The 19,133-nt window shown below is 38.0% G+C and overlaps 2 protein-coding genes across 2 annotated transcripts; both read right to left on the bottom strand.

Annotated features, from left to right (window-relative positions):
• Positions 1-4,896: 4,896 nt before the first annotated feature.
• Positions 4,897-7,197, bottom strand: sox19a (SRY-box transcription factor 19a). The gene is made up of 2 exons (XM_043238332.1): positions 6,240-7,197; positions 4,897-6,136 (listed from the first exon to the last, which is right to left on the bottom strand). Exons 1-2 carry the CDS (start codon positions 6,881-6,883, stop codon positions 5,890-5,892), a joined length of 891 nt encoding a protein of 296 aa, XP_043094267.1. The 5' UTR covers positions 6,884-7,197; the 3' UTR covers positions 4,897-5,889.
• A 4,471-nt stretch (positions 7,198-11,668) lies between these two features.
• On the bottom strand, positions 11,669-18,767 carry eif4a1b (eukaryotic translation initiation factor 4A1B). The gene is made up of 11 exons (XM_043239762.1): positions 18,670-18,767; positions 17,872-17,920; positions 17,301-17,433; positions 16,235-16,374; positions 15,784-15,952; positions 14,508-14,617; positions 14,180-14,323; positions 13,870-14,007; positions 13,055-13,144; positions 12,677-12,756; positions 11,669-12,584 (listed from the first exon to the last, which is right to left on the bottom strand). Exons 1-11 carry the CDS (start codon positions 18,690-18,692, stop codon positions 12,440-12,442), a joined length of 1,221 nt encoding a protein of 406 aa, XP_043095697.1. The 5' UTR covers positions 18,693-18,767; the 3' UTR covers positions 11,669-12,439.
• Positions 18,768-19,133: the final 366 nt, after the last annotated feature.

Below are 19,133 nucleotides of genomic sequence, written 5' to 3'. Positions count from 1 at the left end.
GGCCAACAGTGCTCCAAGGTGAAGAAACAGCCATGCAGTAAAGTGGAAAAACACTCAGAAATCAGATAGCACTGCTATGTGTCTGTCTTTCTCTCTCCTGCAAGAGCAGCTGCAGCGGATCAATACTTCAATCTGAGTGTTGTAATCCTTCTGCTGTTCAGTGCAGCATGTCAAAACTAACACTCTCCTTCTCTGGTTCTCATGTGCGCTTACTTAAAATAGATGGAAAAACAAAATGACGTACTGTTTGCATGTTCAAACCAAATGTGTGCGAGAGAGAAAGAGAGAGAGAGAGAGAGAGCAAGATACAGAAAGAGATAGGAAAAGAAAAAGAAAGGTGTGGAAAGGGCATCACCCATCATGCCTGCAACGGTTCTTCAGATTTTGTCCGTCTGGCCAGGTTGGGTTCTGAAGAAGCATAAAAATAGTGATAGGAATGCGATTCCTACATTTCAGTAATAAAAGTGAAATCCAGTTTATCAAGCAACTTTAGCAAACATGTTTATCCACATACAGTTGGTGTTGTCTTTAGCTAACTGAAACACTTTATCTCCTGTCGATATGAGCTTTTCATGGGCTTTGTACTTCTTTTTGGCATTTAAATGCCGTAGTGCTTTCAAACGATTAATCGCGATTTATCACATTCAAAATAATACGTTTTTGTTTACATTGTGTGTGTGCACTGTATACATGTATGATGTACACATGCACACATGCAGTATATATTTTGAAAATATGTACATGTGTTTATGTGTATATATTTATATCACAGATACATACATTTATATGACATTTTTCTAAATATACAAATGTGTGTTTATGTAGACGTAATAAATGTACACAGTACACACACGTTTTATGCAAACAAAGCTTTTATTTTGGATGCGATTAATTGTAATTATTCATTCGACAGCATTTAAACTGTAATTTACACTTTGAAGAAGTGACTGTGTTTTAAAGAAATTATATGATTAGGTGCAAATAAGATGATTATTCTGATAACTAAAGTTTTCCACTATTTTGTCTGAAGTGAAGTGAATAAAAAACAACTAAAACCAATGGTTTGGATTTAGGCATTGCAACTGTATAATCTACTGTATGAACAATTAAAAAAAAGCATATCAACTGATAATGATAAAATGTATGTGATATCTAACAATATCTGATATTATACCGTATTGTGCATGTCAAATAATAATCTCTAGAAAGGCGCTAACAGTTAAAATTGTACACATTTACAGAATAGAAGAAACGTTGCGTTATATGTGTGGTGTATTTTAGTTTTACACTGTTTTAACATTTGTGTGTGTTTTTTTTAGTTTTTACAAACGTCAGGTTGAGCTGATAATAGATCATTACGTCTGATGTTAACTCAGGGGATTGACGCTCGAGCAAAGTTGAAATAATTGACATGTTTCTGGTGACTCACGTTGAGCCGTGTGACGTTAGTTAAGACGATTGTGACGATATCCTGATTACTAGTTGAGTTTTTTTGTCACTCATCGATTCATTTTTTTTTGCGCAATCCTTTGGTGGCAAATATTTGCTATATCTCTCTCCCACGAAAAAGCACCACACCTACAATCTGACTTATGCACAGACAAACCTGCACTACTTCTCTCTCGCTCCTTTTCTGTTTTGTTTTGTGTTTTTTTGTTGAGCATATAAGTCAAGCATAATAAAGTTCTAGGTGGCATTCAAGCAGACAGCAGTGGTTAAGTATGCGGTTGGTCCTGCTCTCTGTTGTAGCTCTGAACTGGAGCATAGAAACTGTGTCTCGTCGAGCCAAACTTACACTCCTGTGGGTTAAGAACACGTTTAACTTTATCTGGTGACTTTATCACATACTTAGAAATTTACAAGAAACCTATTTTAATATGTTAAATAATATCTAAACTTAATCAACTAAATCTTAAATTAAAAATAAATAAATAAATAAATGAAACAATACATTTAAAATAATGCATTAGTGCAACTAGTTTTTTATTATTAATAATGCATTATTGGTAACTAGTAAAATTAACCTCTTAGTTCCCAAGAAAACATTAAAAAAAAATTTTGTTTAAGTTGATGTACTAAAGTAACGACAACCTCAAAAATTGAAAAAATTGAGACATATGCACAAAAGAAAAACTTCAACAAAACTTTAAATAAAAGCAGAAAATCTAAAAATAAAAAATATTTTTTAAAACATTTCACCGATGTTTAGGACTGCCGCACATTTTGCAATATTTATGGTACAACTGAAAACTTCATATAATTTTATATAATCAATTCAAATCAATTCAGACACTTTGAAGGCATCTTTTTCTATTATCACTCATATTTTGTGTGTGTGTATTTGTGTGTGTGTGTGTGTGTGTGTGTGCGTGAAAACACTTTATTGTCTACTCTGACCAAACACTGAGCTACTGTAGTCGTGATTTATAAGAAATTATGTATCAGTTTGTAAACTTTATTGGATTTGTTTGATATCAGCTTCACATGTAGACAACAACAAAGTTTCTCAAAGTGTCTGAGTGAGTCAACGGGCATTTAAATGTTGTTGAGCTGAAATTGCGGCCTCTCCTCTCTCTCTGGTGGGTGTGGGGTTGAGTTTTGGGGTTAGTTTGGGGGATTGCTGTTGCTTTGGGAACAACCTGTAGAAGCCTCTGTTTGTTGCTAGGAGATGTTATGCTTTCAGCAAGAAAATCTGTCTCCCCCTTCAACTGAACCCCCCACACATGCACACAGCGCGCACACACACAAACACACGCGCACACACACACACACACACACAAAGCTCATTCAGTATTGGAGTTTGCCAGCTGATTAATTCTGAAAATAAGATGTTAATAGCAAAACAAATCTTAAATGAGTGGATGATGCTTTTCATGGCTTCACATATCTCTCTTCTCCCACACACTTGACATGCTAGTAACCTTCTGGATCTGCGTAATACGGAACAAATAACATTAAATAGACAAAGGCAAGCATTAAAGTATTATTAAAACTATTTAAACACTCTTTTTGCACTATAAGTCGCAAAATAGGATGATTAGTAATATGATTAGTTGTCAAACATATTTTTCAATGTAATGTTATATATATATATATATATATATATATATATATATATATATATATATATATATATATATATATATATATATATATATATATATATCACGCATTTATCATGTGTTTTCTTATAGTTTCTCCACTGCCTGAACGTGGGAAGGTCGAAATATCTTGTATTAATGACTTTTACTGACAGGTTGGTTTTTTTTTGTCACATGACAACAGAATGGTTTCCTGTACACTGAACAAGTCCCACCGACCTCATTCAGATCTTAACTCTCCATTATTTTTATCATTACGATTATAGCAGAGTCTAACCCCACTCTTTTTTTTAATATCCGGACACCACACACACACACACCATTTTTAAGTATCAATGCGATTTTAATGCACATGACAAAATAAACTACACATGTCTAACCGATTCTGTATGCGTTGCGTGTTTTGCTTAATTGTTCGGTTTGACCAAAAAAAAGAACAGGAAGTCGTCGCCACCCTTTTCGAAAGAAATTCTGCTTATATGCAGCTTCCTAAAACAGCGTTTAAGGGTCCGGCTATATTTGTCGTCATATGCGTGAGTGTTTATAACTCCCATCCCCCTTTCAAAACTCTTCCTTGGCATCTCCCCCAGTCCTCCCCTCCCCTCCACCCCCGATTAGCCGGTCCTGACTGCACCATTACCATGAGAATAGCGGGGAGCAGCGAGCGGGTTAAGCTCGGGACTGCTGAGAGAGGGGAGACGAGGCACTCAATGCAACGCTAATTTTCTGCCCGGTAGGAGAGCGAGAGAAAGGAGAACAAAGGCGAGCATAAGAGGCGCTGAGAACCGCGCGCTTTTACTGCGCGCACCTGCGTGCTCAAAAGCGCAGGACAATGAGCCTCGAAACGGCCAATTACGGCCTGGACAGCCACTCGCTTTCTCTCCTGGAAAAAGCGGGCAAAGTATGAAAAAAAAAACGAGAGAAAGGGAGGGATATTCTTCCGACCTCTGTGTTTTGATCCTCCTAACTTTTATCAGTTTTAATCGATGTCCACTTTCTTCTCGGGGTTAGGTGACGGAGGTCAGATGTCCCCTCAGCACTCGCCAAAACCAAGACCCCGTACCTCCCAAAAATCAGCGTCCTCCGCGCTCATTGTTCGCTTCGCCCGCTTCGTTTGGTGCGTTTTAGCTAATTATAATATTAGTCATATCGACTTAAATGTTCGGACCATAAGCCCACTATCGTATTAACGACGAATTAAACGAGTCGGGTCGCTTTTTTAAACGGGCTGCCTTGGGACGGGTATCCGTGTGGGTTTTGATTAATCATTGGGAAAAAGCTCGTTTCGGCGATTTCGCAATAAAAGCCGATGTGTTTGGGCTGGGCCGTCTTGCACTTATCACATTAACGTCTAAAGTGTGTAGGTCGTGGCGCCGGAGAAACGCAACACCTGTCACGTAATCATTAAACAAACTTTAATAGCATTTGCTATTTATGTAAAGCGTGTTTGAATGCAGCCGAGTTTGTAATATCTGTGCAAGAGGAAAAGAATAGATGGAGTTAAAATGCTGACCGTAAGTAGGCCTACCAGTACAAAGACGTTTTGGGGCCCATCAACAAACTTCTAGATCATTTTGAGGAAAGCTATTACTGGGGGATATCATTTCTTGAGGTTTTTTTTTTTTTTTTTTTTTTCAATTCTTGTCCCCGTTGATTATTTTTTTATTCATCTGTTTATTTTCAGCATGCTGAAATGTACATTTACGGATCGGCATGGCACTATTTCAGTTGTAAAATAGAAAAAAGTTAGTTTTCATATACTGAGTAGTATAACGAGAACAAAGAAAGACCAGTGTACAAAAATAATAAAATACTTTATTACATTTTTTTTGTTGTTTTTCTATCAAGGTTGTCAAGTCACATACAAGATTATTAACCCTTACTATAAGGGCTTAAAAGTAAAAAAGAAACATTTCACAATACATTCTCAGTCAAACAGTCTTTTAACAAGCTCATAAAGTTTTCGTTTTTAATGAACATTATTCAAAACGTTTTGACTCTCCCTTTTTTTTTTTACAAAAAACACTTCTATTAACAAAGTTCTATTTCTCAAAGGAGTTGAGAATTAATTGTTCTTTTTTTAATAGAAAATACAGTCAAATCCCTCTAAGCGGGATCTCTATTTCATTTTCACTTTTTAATGCGACAAAAAAATCTGTTGAAGCTCAGGGCGTATATCTACACTAACAAAAATGTCTAAACCGTTGTGCATTTCATATTTTTGCATTACCTAAAACAGTGAAGAGCAGCACAATGTTACAAAGTCTTATGGTATGAAAGCTTAAAAGTAAAACTTGGGAGATTCATTCTGAGGTGTTTCGAACATCAGGACAAGCAGCGACTGAGGGAATGTGTGCTCCGTTCCCTTTTTTTCTATTTAGCGTTTACAGCCATGTCTTTAAAGTCAGTAGTCTGTGAGAAATGAAACTAGCTAGTTGACTGCGCAAATAATGAGCAGCAATCAACCGTTCGGCTAGTCGGTTACAAAAAATAATAAATGTGCCGTGTTACTACAATGAGCGATTCCAACAACAGTGCACCAGGCCCCACTGACATTATGCAGAAAACAAAGACATGGACCTCAAAGAAGAAAAAAAAATGTGACGGAAAGGGGTAATCTGAGGCACTTCAACAAGGCCAGAAGTCCAGCTGCCTTGGGATTCCAGTTCGGCCATGTGTCCACGCACCCTCCTTTTTTTTTACATATCAAGTTAATGTTCACACGACTACAACCAACACCGGTGGCCCTCCAGACCGGAAATAGGAAGATATAATAACAGTTTCCTGATCAGATGTGAGTGAGAGGTGCTGTACCGGTGAGGTAATGCTGTTGGATGTTGGAATAGCCCCTCTGTGCTCCACTGTCTGTGGTGTCTCCACCAGGGATATACATGCTAATCATGTCTCTCAGGTCTCCTTGTAAAGGACCCCGCTGGTGGCTGTGAGCTCCGGTGGGAGAGTGAGACACCTGGTCCGGTTTCACCATGGACATGACTGGGCTGGGCTGCTGGGGAGTGCTGCTGTAAGACATGGGGCTGGAGGGAAGAAAATAAAACTTTTAAACACCTTGCGAAAGTAAAACGAGCGTGCCATGTAGTGCACATGCAAATAATAGCGTAAGGAGAATTCTGAACTTACTTGTAGGAGTTGGCACCGTTCATGTAGGTCTGCGCGGTGGCCATGGCGGATGGATACTGTAGGGCGGACAGGTCGTAGCGGTGCAGCTGCTGACTGTAGCCCAGAGCGTCCGTCTGCATGCCGGTGTAGCCACCTGTGTGACCCCAGCCGTAGCTGTCCATCCTCGGGCTCCCACCCGACCCCTGAGCCGCGGCCGCCGCCAGTAAGTTGCCGGCCGATAGGGGATACTTAGCGGCGGGGTTGTCCTTCTTCAGCACGGGTTTTGTTTTACGTCGTGGCTTGTATTTGTAATCTGGGTATTCCTTCATGTGCAGCGCGCGGAGCCGCTTGGCCTCGTCGATAAACGGGCGTTTCTCCGCGTCCGTAAGCAGCTTCCACTCGGCGCCCAGGCGCTTGCTGATCTCAGAGTTGTGCATTTTGGGGTTCTCCTGTGCCATTTTGCGCCTCTGACCCCGAGACCAGACCATGAACGCGTTCATGGGCCTCTTAACTTTGTCCATAGGATCGCTACTCTGTTGTTGGTTGTTGACAGCCGCTTTAGCGGCTCCGTGCGTCACTCCACCGTTCAGCTGGGTCATCCCCTGTGCGCTCTGGTGCGTCGGTGGCACGGCGGATTTCATGTCGTGTTCCAGCATGCTGTACATGGCTGACCACAGAAGTCGGTGGTGATACTTAAGTATCACCGTAAACTACTAACGAACTTAAAATCAAATCCGCTGACTTTCAGTGCCCGCGAAGGTAAACGTTTACGCGTTGTGCTCTGGACGCATAAGTCCAAAAGACGAGAGCGAACTGATTGCAACTACAGCCAAAGTGTTTGTATACGCCTAAAGACTATCAACAAGTTCTGAAATGACGTTAGTTCGCCTTAAAAGCGAAACAGGTCCGAGCTGAACTCTCTGTGCGTCCTGCCAGCGACTCTTTCAGTGCTTGAGTGATAATAGAATTTCATCACTGTCCGCCTCCAGCTGCTTTCTTTCTCTCCGCATTAGCATCACTAAAGAAGGGGTGCGGTGAATGTGGAGAGGCCAAGAGCAGGAGGAGGATTCGGTTTTGGGGAGAAGAGTTTCTGTCTTCACCTGCAACTCTTTAAACGGATTTTACAATGTTTTACAGTGGCCATAGTTCATTCTCCAAAAAATCAAGTGCGTGTAGTTTATTAGTTTACGAGTTCTTCTGAAAAAAAAAAAAAAAAAAAAAAAAACACGTTTAAGTGTACTTTATCCACAGCTGCACTGAACACCACAGTGTGTTAGGAAAAGCTTAACACCTTCTTTTTCACTCTCACTCTCTTTTTCTAACTTTTAAAAAGACGTTTTGGACAATCATCTAAACTCGGTTTATTGGACAAAATGGATGCATTTTCTGTATTTTTAATAGGCGACAGAAAGTTTTGTTAAAATATCTACATTTTGTGTTATGCCATATAAGTATGAATTTAATTAGCTTAGTAATTAGTAAAATATGTTGGATTATAGCTTTTAAAAAAGTAACAGGATTGTTAGTTTTGTAGTTGATTTAACCTTTACTAGCTTTGTGTTGATGCTCATGACACTACAACACTACAGTGTGTGTTTTTAGTAACATTGTCTCATTCACGATTGTTCCCTGCTGACCAACCCCACAAAATACAACAAAAAAAGTGATTACAAACATGATGGAGATCTTATATTTAAAGAATCTGCATTCTGAATGGATGATGCTGTTATGACAAAGTTTTTGATTTGTGGATTTCTACATCATTTCAGTAAGTGGAGATGATGACAGAGTTAATACACAATAAGGACACAATTAATAACACATTTTAATGAGGAATGTTCGCTAAAATCTAACATCTTTCTCTCTGTTTGTAAATATGTAGAATACCGCTCAAACGTTTGGAATAGTAATGTTTTATTTATGCTTTTGAAAGAAGTTTGTTATCCTATTAATGCCTGCATTTATTTGATGAAAATACAGTAAAACGTACAGTAACATTGTGAAATATTACTGCAATTAAACAAACAAACAAAAAAAAAAACGTATACTATGTAATTTATTCCTGTGATGGCATGGCTGAACTTTTAAGCATCATTACTCCAGTCTTGAGTGTCACATGATTCTTTTGAAATCATTCGAATATGCTAATTTCATGCTAATTTTGAAAAGAAGGAGAGAGATGTGCACGTTTGCCAGCAGCATGCAAAGAAATGTTAGAAATGCAGTGCAATATATATATATATATATATATATATATATATATATATATATATATATATATATATATATATTATATGCATGCATTAAGAAAACATTTAGTGCTAACATTTTGTAATAATGCCTATTTTAAATGTAGAGTTTAAAAGTTTTGTTGCAGTTGTGCACTGTTAAAAAACTTTGAACTATATACTTGGAAGAAAACCAGTGGATTTAGATGTTATCAGACAAAAGATGTTTTTCAGGTTCCCGATTTGAAACAACAACAAAACAGCACTTTTATTTGTATGGTTGAAAACTTTATAAAACTTTATGAATATGTATTTTGTCTTTTTTTCTCCTCTTAGCTATCTTCCACGCCGCTGCTGAATGTCTTGTACCCCAGTGAGTCGTCTTCTCTAATGACCGCAGGTGTGAGTAGTTACTCCTTATCACCCAGCCATCCATACACATTAGTTTCTATAGGCATCACTTCACACTTCTATTGTGAGCCCTGCATCCCCAAACACAGCCACTACGACTGACCATCAGTAAGAAGTGTGACAATGAACTCCCCCCCTCTGAGTTTAGCTTGTACTAACACATCATCTGAACGTTCCTATAAGGCCTACGGAAAAGCTGTTATAAAAATGACTTCATTAGGTCATTGTAATATAACTTACAAAACTTGCTAGTTTAGTATTATTTTGCAGTACGCTCTCAAAAACAAAAGGTCTTTATTGGCATCTCGAGTTCAACGTAGAACGCTAACATCCATACAAATGCAAAGGGAAAACAGTTCTTTAGAATACTGAAATGTTCGTTCGGTTGTTTTAAATGAATCTTCCTTTTTTTCTAAGAGCATAGTGAAGAGTATCAGTGAACAAATTTATCCGATCCTCAGCATTCTTGCTGTTCTTATTCTCCTCTTTTTTTTGTTAGTTTCTCCCATCTAATCACAGACAACACGCATAATAATAGTTTGTTGAAACCCCCTTTTGAATTTGCCATTATTTTTTCATCAGTAAACACATTCCTTAAAACCTCAGCACTCCAAGAACAGAAGGAGTTTTCGTACTTTACTCTCCTCTCTTTTGATTTAGTTTCTCCGGTCCAGTCATCGACAACACACTCTTAAAAAATCCATTCTTAAATGAATAGCGCTTCATTGGCGTTGATGGCTCCTTGGAAACTTTGCAGACGGAACAAAAAGTTGTTTATGGGGAAAAAAACGTTTAATGTAGTAAAATAAAGCTCTTTGAGTATGTCACATTTACTTTACACAAAGAAAAAAGTTTCCTATCATGTTGATTCTGCTAATGAGGCCTGAACATAAAATATAAGTCTGAATAATCATTTGTTAGATGTGCTCCAACGAAGTTCCAATGTAGCAACTATTTTAAGGATGCCGAAAAATATAATGGCGCAAAGCTAATTAGTGAAGCGTAAAACATTGATTTCAATCAGCTGCTGCCTTGCGTGGTCTCAGTGTCAGACAGTGGCTTGTAAAACCAGAATCTCCTATTGGATTAGTTTGTTTTCCCTGGCTTTGTGGCACAATGAGCGACTGAAACCTATGGCCCATTTTACCACAACGAAATTCCACAGAAGAGCAACAAGTGGTATTACCTCTAACCAAAAAAGTCTCTCACGCTCGACACGTGAGCTGCCGTTTTCTTCTGGCTCACGGCCTGACGCTGCAAAAGCCCACTGTACGGCGTCAATATTGACTCGAGCCATTGTCGCAGGTCATTGTCACACACTTATTATACAATTAACCTTACTTTATGTGGAGGCTGAATATGGAGTGTGCCGGAGCTATTGTCCATGAGTCATTCTCATGTATGGGATCAGTCTCATTATAAGCAAGAGCAGGAGAATAAAGAGAGGAAACACATTGATGTCTCCTGGTGTTGTGTCGACAATCAAATCAAAATTTAAGTGGGGGCCTCGCGAGAGAGCCGGAGAGTCCAGAGAAAGCCTGAAAGAAGCCAAACATCATACATGCGAGAGACGCAGAGATTCAGAATGACAGATTGGATGGTCGGAGATAAAAGAGAGAGGAAAAAATGAAGTAGGGAGGGGGGCTTCGAGCGAAAAGAAAGAGCGATGGACAGAGGGAGGGGAGGAGGACGGTGGTGGAAGAAAAGCATGAGAGACAGCGAGGAGGGGGGAAAAGGGGGTCGAGAAGAAAGAAGAAAGTAAGAGGGAGAGAGAGCGGAGGAGCAGGGAGGGGGGGTTGGTTAGTCGCTGGAGAAAGTTCTTAAGCTTTTTCAATGACAAGCAGATTGAAAGCCCCTCTATTCAGCCGCTCTCCGGCTTCTGTTCTCATGTAAATGGAGTCTGCGGCCTTCCCTCCATCCATCACACTGCCCGGTAGTCCAGCCAGGCCTTTACGAGCCTCCCACTTGCAAAATCACCATGCCCCACAAACACTATGGCCACGGAAGGGGGGTGGGGAGGCGGGGAGGCCACCTACGCTGTGCGAGAAATGTTTGGGGATGGTAAGGTGCAGTGGAATAGCGATGGGGATGAAGAGAAAGATCCGGTTTAAAGCTTGCGGCTGATTTGAAAAGCAGTGCAATTCCTAATTACTGACAAACTCTCTTCCTATGCATCCTAAGTTTTTGTTGTTGTTGTTCATTTACAGCAACCGTCTTGTATGCACGTACTACACAGTGATTACTTTCATGGTAAAAAGCTAACTTACAATTTAAACATGCTATTTTAGCTTATAACAAATTCAGGAATTCTAATACTTTTGGATTGAATTTCCATTGATCCTTATAGTTCAAGAACCAGATACAGGCTGTTTTTTCTGTCCAAAGGTTCAGATCTGCTGTGTGAAGCCTCCCTCTAGTGTTAAACTATACCATTGCAGTGTCTTTTGCGTTTACTTTTTACAATAAATAACTTTTTTTGTATTACTTAAGTACAAAAATAAGAGCAGTGGATTAAAAGTTCATATGCTATAACAGATCATGGCAGATTCTGCTTGTAAATGTATTAACAAACAAACATTTGTGTAGTTTGAATAGTCTTTAACCTCAAATCCTTTTAATGTTTAAGTTTATGAAGTTGGTTAAAATATGATAGTAGACACAATGTTTAATTTGTACACATTCCAATGTAGATTCGTTACATTAGCAGAATACAGAATATTTCTGTTATCATGCAACTAATATTTACTCATTTTAACAACTCGAACATGCAAAAAAACTTGCAAACCATGTCACAAGAAAAAAAGGAAACCATTTGACAGGTTAGGCTGTAGCTTTATTGAAATTGACCCCCTCCTCCAAAAAACAAATGCAAAATAACTTAAATGTAAAAAAAGGAAAAAGATTTTGAAAAAATGTTTTTTTTTTTTCCTCCATCAGATTTTGCACCACCTTCAGAAATTCCTTTGTAAGAACTTCCATATATCTCAATTCTTACATTGTTTAAGGGTGATTAAATAGGTCTGGCACAGTTTTACAGCAAACAGTACAGCAACAAGTAGTTTAATCTGAAAAAAAACCCAACAAAACGAATCAAATCCTATGCTTTTCATGTCAGATTAAAAGCTAGCACACTTTTACCACATGGCCCAAATACATCCATCAGCATGAGGTGTGCTCAAAGAAACATGTCAACGCACAAAAGCTGGAAACCAGTAACTGTAGTCTAATTACCCCTCCAAAAACATCTGATGATTACCAGCTAAAATAATAAAATAAAATAAAAAAACCCCAGGATGACTAATTGAAAGCAAAGTGACAGAACATGCTACTCTTCTCCGTAAGAGAAGATGGCTGAGCCCATATTTCAATGTTTATTACGAAAGTTGATGGAGATAAAGTGATGTACATTCAGCCTTTGAGATTTATCAGATTTGATCAGTTTCGGGCAACATTTAATAATTAATTTGTGACTGTGTTTCATGTTCCCTGCTCCATTCACAAGTGCTTAAACTAGAAAATAAAGAGAGAGAGATTGTGGAGATGGGGAGAAGGGGGTGTCTCTAGATCAGGTCAAATAAATCTCTAGATCAAGTCAGCCACATTCATGGGCATCTCTTCTACGGTGGTGTTGTAGAAGGTCTCGATGTCCCGCAGAGTACGCTTGTCATCTTCTGTCACCATGTTTATGGCTACACCTTTCCTGCCAAAGCGACCTCCTCTACCAATCCTAAGAGCATAAAAAGGACGAAAACATGTCATTAGAAATAAACCAGCGTTAAAAAGGTTTTTTTTGCTTAAGTCAAGCCCAAAGTAACTAACCTATGAATGTAATTCTCACGGTTGGTTGGCAAGTCATAGTTGATCACCAAAGACACCTGCTGGACATCAATACCTCTGGCCTATGAATGAGAGACATTCACTTTTTTTTATCCCCAGTGTTCATTAATTCCAATATTAAAGCTCACTTACTATAACTGACAATTGCTAGAATGTTTGAATTTTTTGTCTTGTAGTGTGCAGTTTAACAAAGATAAAGGACGATACACACTATTTTTTATACCAGATACTATAATTACCCCAAAGCACTTGAGGGTACTAAGGAGTCAGGGAAGTCTGGCAACCTCATCTTGAAGGTCGAACCTGATTTTAACGGAATTCATTTTCGTTAGAAGGACATGCACTGATGTATTTGCTCACCAGCAGATCTGTGGTAATAAGGACACGGCTAGAACCAGAGCGAAACTCCCTCATAATCAGGTCACGGTCCTTTTGGTCCATGTCTCCATGCTGATAAATATAACACACAGTGCCTGATTAATGATCACATTTACATTTAAAAGTATTCATTAGGAAAATTATATATAAAAGCGCATTTTTAAACAATCAGTGTGTTGAAGAATCTTCATTTCTAACCATACAGCTTATTTAAATTAAAGGTCAGCGGGACGGCTTCAGTAATTGTAAAAGAGCATCAAGTACATCGAGTTTTTCATACCTTGTCAAAGTAAACAGAATATTGAGAGTTGGTCTGCATTACATTACATAACATATTTAATATGATCGAAACTAAAAGCTACATACTGAGAAACACATGTACTATCTAGGTCTGTTAAAGGGATAATCCACCCAAAAATTTACCCGCTTTCATGTTGCTTCAAACTTGTTATGCATTATATGCATGTTCTGCTAAACACTTCTGTGGAAGACAAAAAAAAAAAAAAAAAAAAAAGAAGATTTTGAAGAACGTTGATGACCAAACGGTCTCAGTTCCCACAGACTTTAACAGAATTTATTGTTCATAGGAAGTCTGTGAAAATCAAAACAGTTTAGTGACCAACAACTACCATTTTATCTTTTGCCTTATAGGTCAGTCGTATAGGAATTTTCCATTGTTGGTGGACTATCCCATCACATCAAGAAAAATAAAGAAAATTAATATATAAAGTATATCTGTTTGAAAGCGATCCCAACAATAGTGCTTCCAGTTGCGGTGTGGAACTTTTAGTATTTACCAGAGCTGAGACAGTGAAGTCCCTGGCATGCATCTTCTCTGTGAGCCAGTCTACTTTCCGGCGCGTGTTAATGAAGATCACTGCCTGAGTGATGGTCAGAGTCTCGTAGAGATCACACAGAGTGTCCAGCTTCCATTCCTGGCAAACATTATTAATTAAAAAAAAAAAAAAAAACCCATGTGAACACTCAAAGTATCTTTTTTAAAAACACAGATGAATTCCGAGGAGTTCACGTATGCCATTCACGTATGACTGTTATTATCGTTTGGCATAAGAGTATCTCAAGATCAGACAGTTGTCAGCACTGTACCTCTTTTTCAACGTTGATGTAGAACTGACGAATACCCTCGAGGGTGAGCTCCTCTTTCTTCACCAGGATACGCACTGGTTCTCGCATAAACTTGGTAGTGACATCCAACACCTCCGCAGGCATGGTGGCTGACAGCAGCACCACCTAGAGGACATACAGTGCAGCGACACACTGAGGCCCTCTCAAAAAGCTAATGTTCACTGGTATTAAAAGAATTGATGTGAGCCACAAAAATCCAGCTTTCAGTGTTTGTTTGTACTTGTTGATGCTTTGGCAAAAGCATATTCTGGAAAATATTCAGGAAACATGGTCTGTTTCACATCCTAACCTGTATGCTAGTACTGAGTTTCTGGAAAATCTCGTAGATCTGGTCCTTGAAACCACGACTCAGCATCTCATCCGCTTCATCCAGCACAAACATTTTAATGTACTTGGAAGCTAGAAGAAGGGTGAACACAAAAAGATAAATTATATAACAATAATAACAACAACATGCAAAAAAGAAAAAGTAAAAAATTTTAAAGATGTAATTGAAGTGTAATTCTTCAAAAATTCTAAATATTTTTAAATCATTAAAAATTCTGTAATTATCAAATTAAAAACGAGGTAACTGAGTGATTTTTATACTTTTCATATTAATATTTCATAACATTTTTCTTAGTAATTGCTGAATTTTGAGTTCAGCAAAAAAAATCATGTCATGCATAATCATAACAGGTCATTGATAACATAAATAAAACACCAGGTACACAGAATATAAATTATTAGCATTACATTATTTATCTATATTTGAGTTCCAATGCAAAAGCCTCTAAAAGCCATCTAAAAAAAAAATAAATAAATAAGAGGCAACAATCCTGACTGAATGCCCTCTAGTATGTTCATGAAGTACTTTTCTTCAAATGCGCCAAATGCCAGCCTCAACCAATTCAGAAGTACATGTACTTGTGTAAAAACGCTATACATGGTAGTCAGAAAGACGTACAGAGGTTTTTCAACACAATTCACTAAACACCATAACTTATGACAAGTTGGAGTTTATTCTAACTTTAAAAGGATGTACTTTTATAATTACTTTTTTTCCCTATTTGAATTAAATTTTGAAGAAGAAAAATTATAAAAATGTTTAATAAATGTTATGAATTTTTTCAATTAACTTTCATTCAGCGTGTGTAACAGCTCTAAGTGAATGAAAACACTCTGAATCACTGAATCAAGTCATTTTTTAAAAGCCATTTCATGTTGACATCAAGACAAAATATTATATTGCCCGCCCACTTATTAATCTTTTCCTGTTGTTCTGAAAAAAAAAAAAAAGCTAATTCATTCTTTGCCATTGTTTGAGGCAGTTTATAGCAGTTTCTCCTGTAACGCTGTACACAAAGCAGCACTAAAAGCATAAAAGGGGTTTGGGAAAATTATTTGTTAACCATCAGGGAAAGAAGCATATTATAAGACAATGAAAGGGTTTTTTGACTTTGCATTCATGTCAAGATATTAACCTTTCATTACCCATAATAGGGGTATTTTAAGTTTAAGTTAAGGGGCGTATTTTTCACAAATTCATCCCCAGCATTAGATCACTTACAATACCGAGTACTCACAGAGGAACTTTCGATTAAGCATGTCGTAGACGCGACCTGGGGTTCCCACTACAATATGCGGTGCCTCAGCCTGCAGCTTCTGGACCTCGTTGCGCACATTGGTCCCACCGATGCAGGCATGGCACGTCGCACCCATATAGTCTCCAAGAGCCAGAATCACTTTCTGGATCTGTACGGGCAAAGAAAATTGAGAGTTATGTAACCTTTAATAACATTTCTATGACAAAAAAGCACAATGGTCTGCATGTGCACTGATGAAAAGTGAGTGCCACTTGTCATATCAACTTGATTTTTTTTATTGCTTTACACAATACTATATATTAGCGAACACATTTTTAGTGAGCACAAGTAAGCATAATAATCAATTTACTCAAATACAACCTAAATCTCTCCAATACCCAGAACAGAGTCGTACAGTCCTACCCAAAAGCATTGAGCACAGAGCACTAACCTGCTGAGCCAATTCACGGGTGGGTGCCAGAACCAAGGCCTGAGAACCTTTTAGCTCTATGTCAATCTGCTGCAGGATAGAGATGGCAAAGGTGGCAGTCTTGCCTGTGCCCGACTGAGCCTGTGCAATGACATCATATCCTAGTGTGGAGATAAACATAAGGCCAGATAATGAGCTCTAATTGACAGAAACTGGGTGTTCTTCAAGAATGATAAGATGGGCAATGGCAGCCTAAAGGGGGGGTCACAAAACGGACAAAAAGCATATTAGCCCTGTTGTGGCAGTCTTTAAATCTGCTCTCTAGAAGTGTATGTATTCCAGTGGTGCCGTGTGTTGTCTGTCCATGACACCCAGCTATGACTCAAAATCCCATAGTTTTCCATTTATTTATTTACTTTTTAACGCCATGCCAACATCAAGGCTATTTTCATGGTGATCTCTGAAAAAAAAAAATTATACAAGGTATACAATTAAAATGTTATAAAAGACATTTCAGATTCAAAATTTCTAAAATACATTCAGGTGAATAAATCAGTCAGTCGCACCTCTAAATAAAACATTCAAAACAGTACAATTCAATTAAATATATGTTTCACAGTCATTTTAATTAGGCACAAAGGTGGTTTTTCACCTTTTATTAAATATCTTGTGTGACCTAAAAGACCTTGTAAAAACCATAGGTAAATTGCAATATAATTCTTCCCAATCATTGTTAATATACATAATAACATTGTTGTATGAGTTTCTGTAGCTCAAATGGTTATACGCTACAATACAGATCATACTTTCTGTTTTTTCCCCCCAAACACTGAACCTCAAACTAAAAAACGCTACTTTGTTCATTTCTGAAGTGAACTTTTACCAGTTTGGTGAACAGAAAAACTGGTTTGGACTGTCATCTTCAACTGAATGTGACGTGTCCGGTGTGCAAAACTTGTGAGTTTTAACACATGCCCAAAAGCTCATTAATAGAGACGGTAAAAATAGCATTCGATAAATTTGGGATGCTTCAGTAAATAGTTTTACTTACAAACTTATATGTACACACACTTAAAAGGTATCTTACCCTTGATACAAGGGAGAATAGCCCTTTGCTGGATGGCTGAGGGCTTCTCAAAACCATAAGCATAGATTCCCCTGAGAAGAGTCTCACGCAGGTTCATGTCATCAAAGCTGTCCACGATCTCATGCCAGTTACTCTGCGATTACATGGAAAAGAATAATTAGATGATGATTAAGATACAGAAGACCTCAGACAAGCTAATCTTTACTCCATCTCGCTCTGAAAAGAAAGGATTTGCTATTTGTCACTCAATGCATAATGCATAAAGGATAACAGGTTGGCAGTTGTTCAAAAAAAAGGGGGAAATAACTGACCCCCACAGTGAGGACAAGACAGTGAAAACAACTGACAGCACATTCAGTGCCAACCTGACTTCTCACAGCTGTGCCAAAAGAGACATGCAGGGAATGATGGGAAAAAAGTATGTGTGTGTGTGTGTGTGTGTATATATATATATATATATATATATATATATATATATATATATATATATATATATATATATACACTTTTATATATATATATACAGTGTGTATGCAATATATTTAATCCTGAAAAATTGTTATGAACTCACTTCAATGACTCCATCTGGCTCCATGCCCTCGGGGCCATTGTCTCTAGGTCTGCAAAAGAATTAGCACCATACAGTTATTCATGACAGATAGATATTGTATCGATCTATCAATGGAATCTATGCTGCAATAGTGCAACAAAACAGAAATCAGCAGAGTAAGGTAAACGGGGCAGTGTAACACATATCACAAGGCAGAATAAGAGCATTATACACTAATATTCATTGCGTGTTTATTTACGTTACGCACTAATATTCTATAAAGTTGTCATACGTGACTACGTCAAATAAGAAAATAAAATATTTAATCTACCGTTTTAAGACGATACGATATTCATTTAGTGACTGTATTATGGAGAAAATGTACTTAATAGATCAAATTAGTAGAACAGTTTTGACTGTGAGCAAAATTAACGAATGACTGCATTAAATGAAGAAAAACAGGCTTTACTGAGGGCCACTAATTGGTTATGTGTCAAGCAGTTTAAATCGACTGGATTTAACACATTGATTTCACATAACAACACGTCGTTCGCGATGAAAATCATAATTTTGAGTCTATTGAGAACGAGATCGTTCAACGTCAACGTCAATATCCTCAAGCAGGCCTGACTGCTAAGCGCTCATATGCTAACGCCGGTGGGTTTTTACTACTCATTTACGACATTCAAGATCAGCAACCACAAGCTACTTCCAACAGCATCGAGAAGCGGGATTACTATATCGACTGACAACACGTACGCATATGACTTCTAATTCATGAATAAATACGTTAAGATCGTTAAATTCCGTCTGCCCTACCTCCCTTCATATTCTGCCGACATTATCACAAAGGGCGAGCACACCGCGAAAATGTTTTATATAGTTTAACACGGGTTTCTTACTAAAAATGTGATTGCAGCATTCGACCATCAGTCAGATTATGGCCCGCCCCTCGCACATTCCCATTGGGTAATACAGACGTCACTCAACAGACAGTAGCCGCCTCTGGCACGTCAGTCCTGACCAAGCTCGCATGTAATTGGACTAAAGCTAAACCTCAAAATATCATTCGCTTGGCCTACAGTGGCGTAGTTCAGCGTCCAGATTTCCAGGTATGGTCATTGTGTATACAGTACTGTCAATGTGAAGTTCGCTGTTACGCAGAAATACCTAGTTTAGTTGTTGACAGCTTTATTTTGTATGCTAAATTTCATTGGAACTAGAAATTCGCACACTTTATCTTCATGATGCAGATTTTATATTTTATAGTTTTTCTTTTTCGA

This window comes from Puntigrus tetrazona, chromosome 5, assembly GCF_018831695.1.
Source record: "Puntigrus tetrazona isolate hp1 chromosome 5, ASM1883169v1, whole genome shotgun sequence".
In the NCBI taxonomy this organism is placed as follows: domain Eukaryota; kingdom Metazoa; phylum Chordata; class Actinopteri; order Cypriniformes; family Cyprinidae; genus Puntigrus; species Puntigrus tetrazona.
This window is presented reverse-complemented; position numbering and strand designations above follow the sequence as displayed.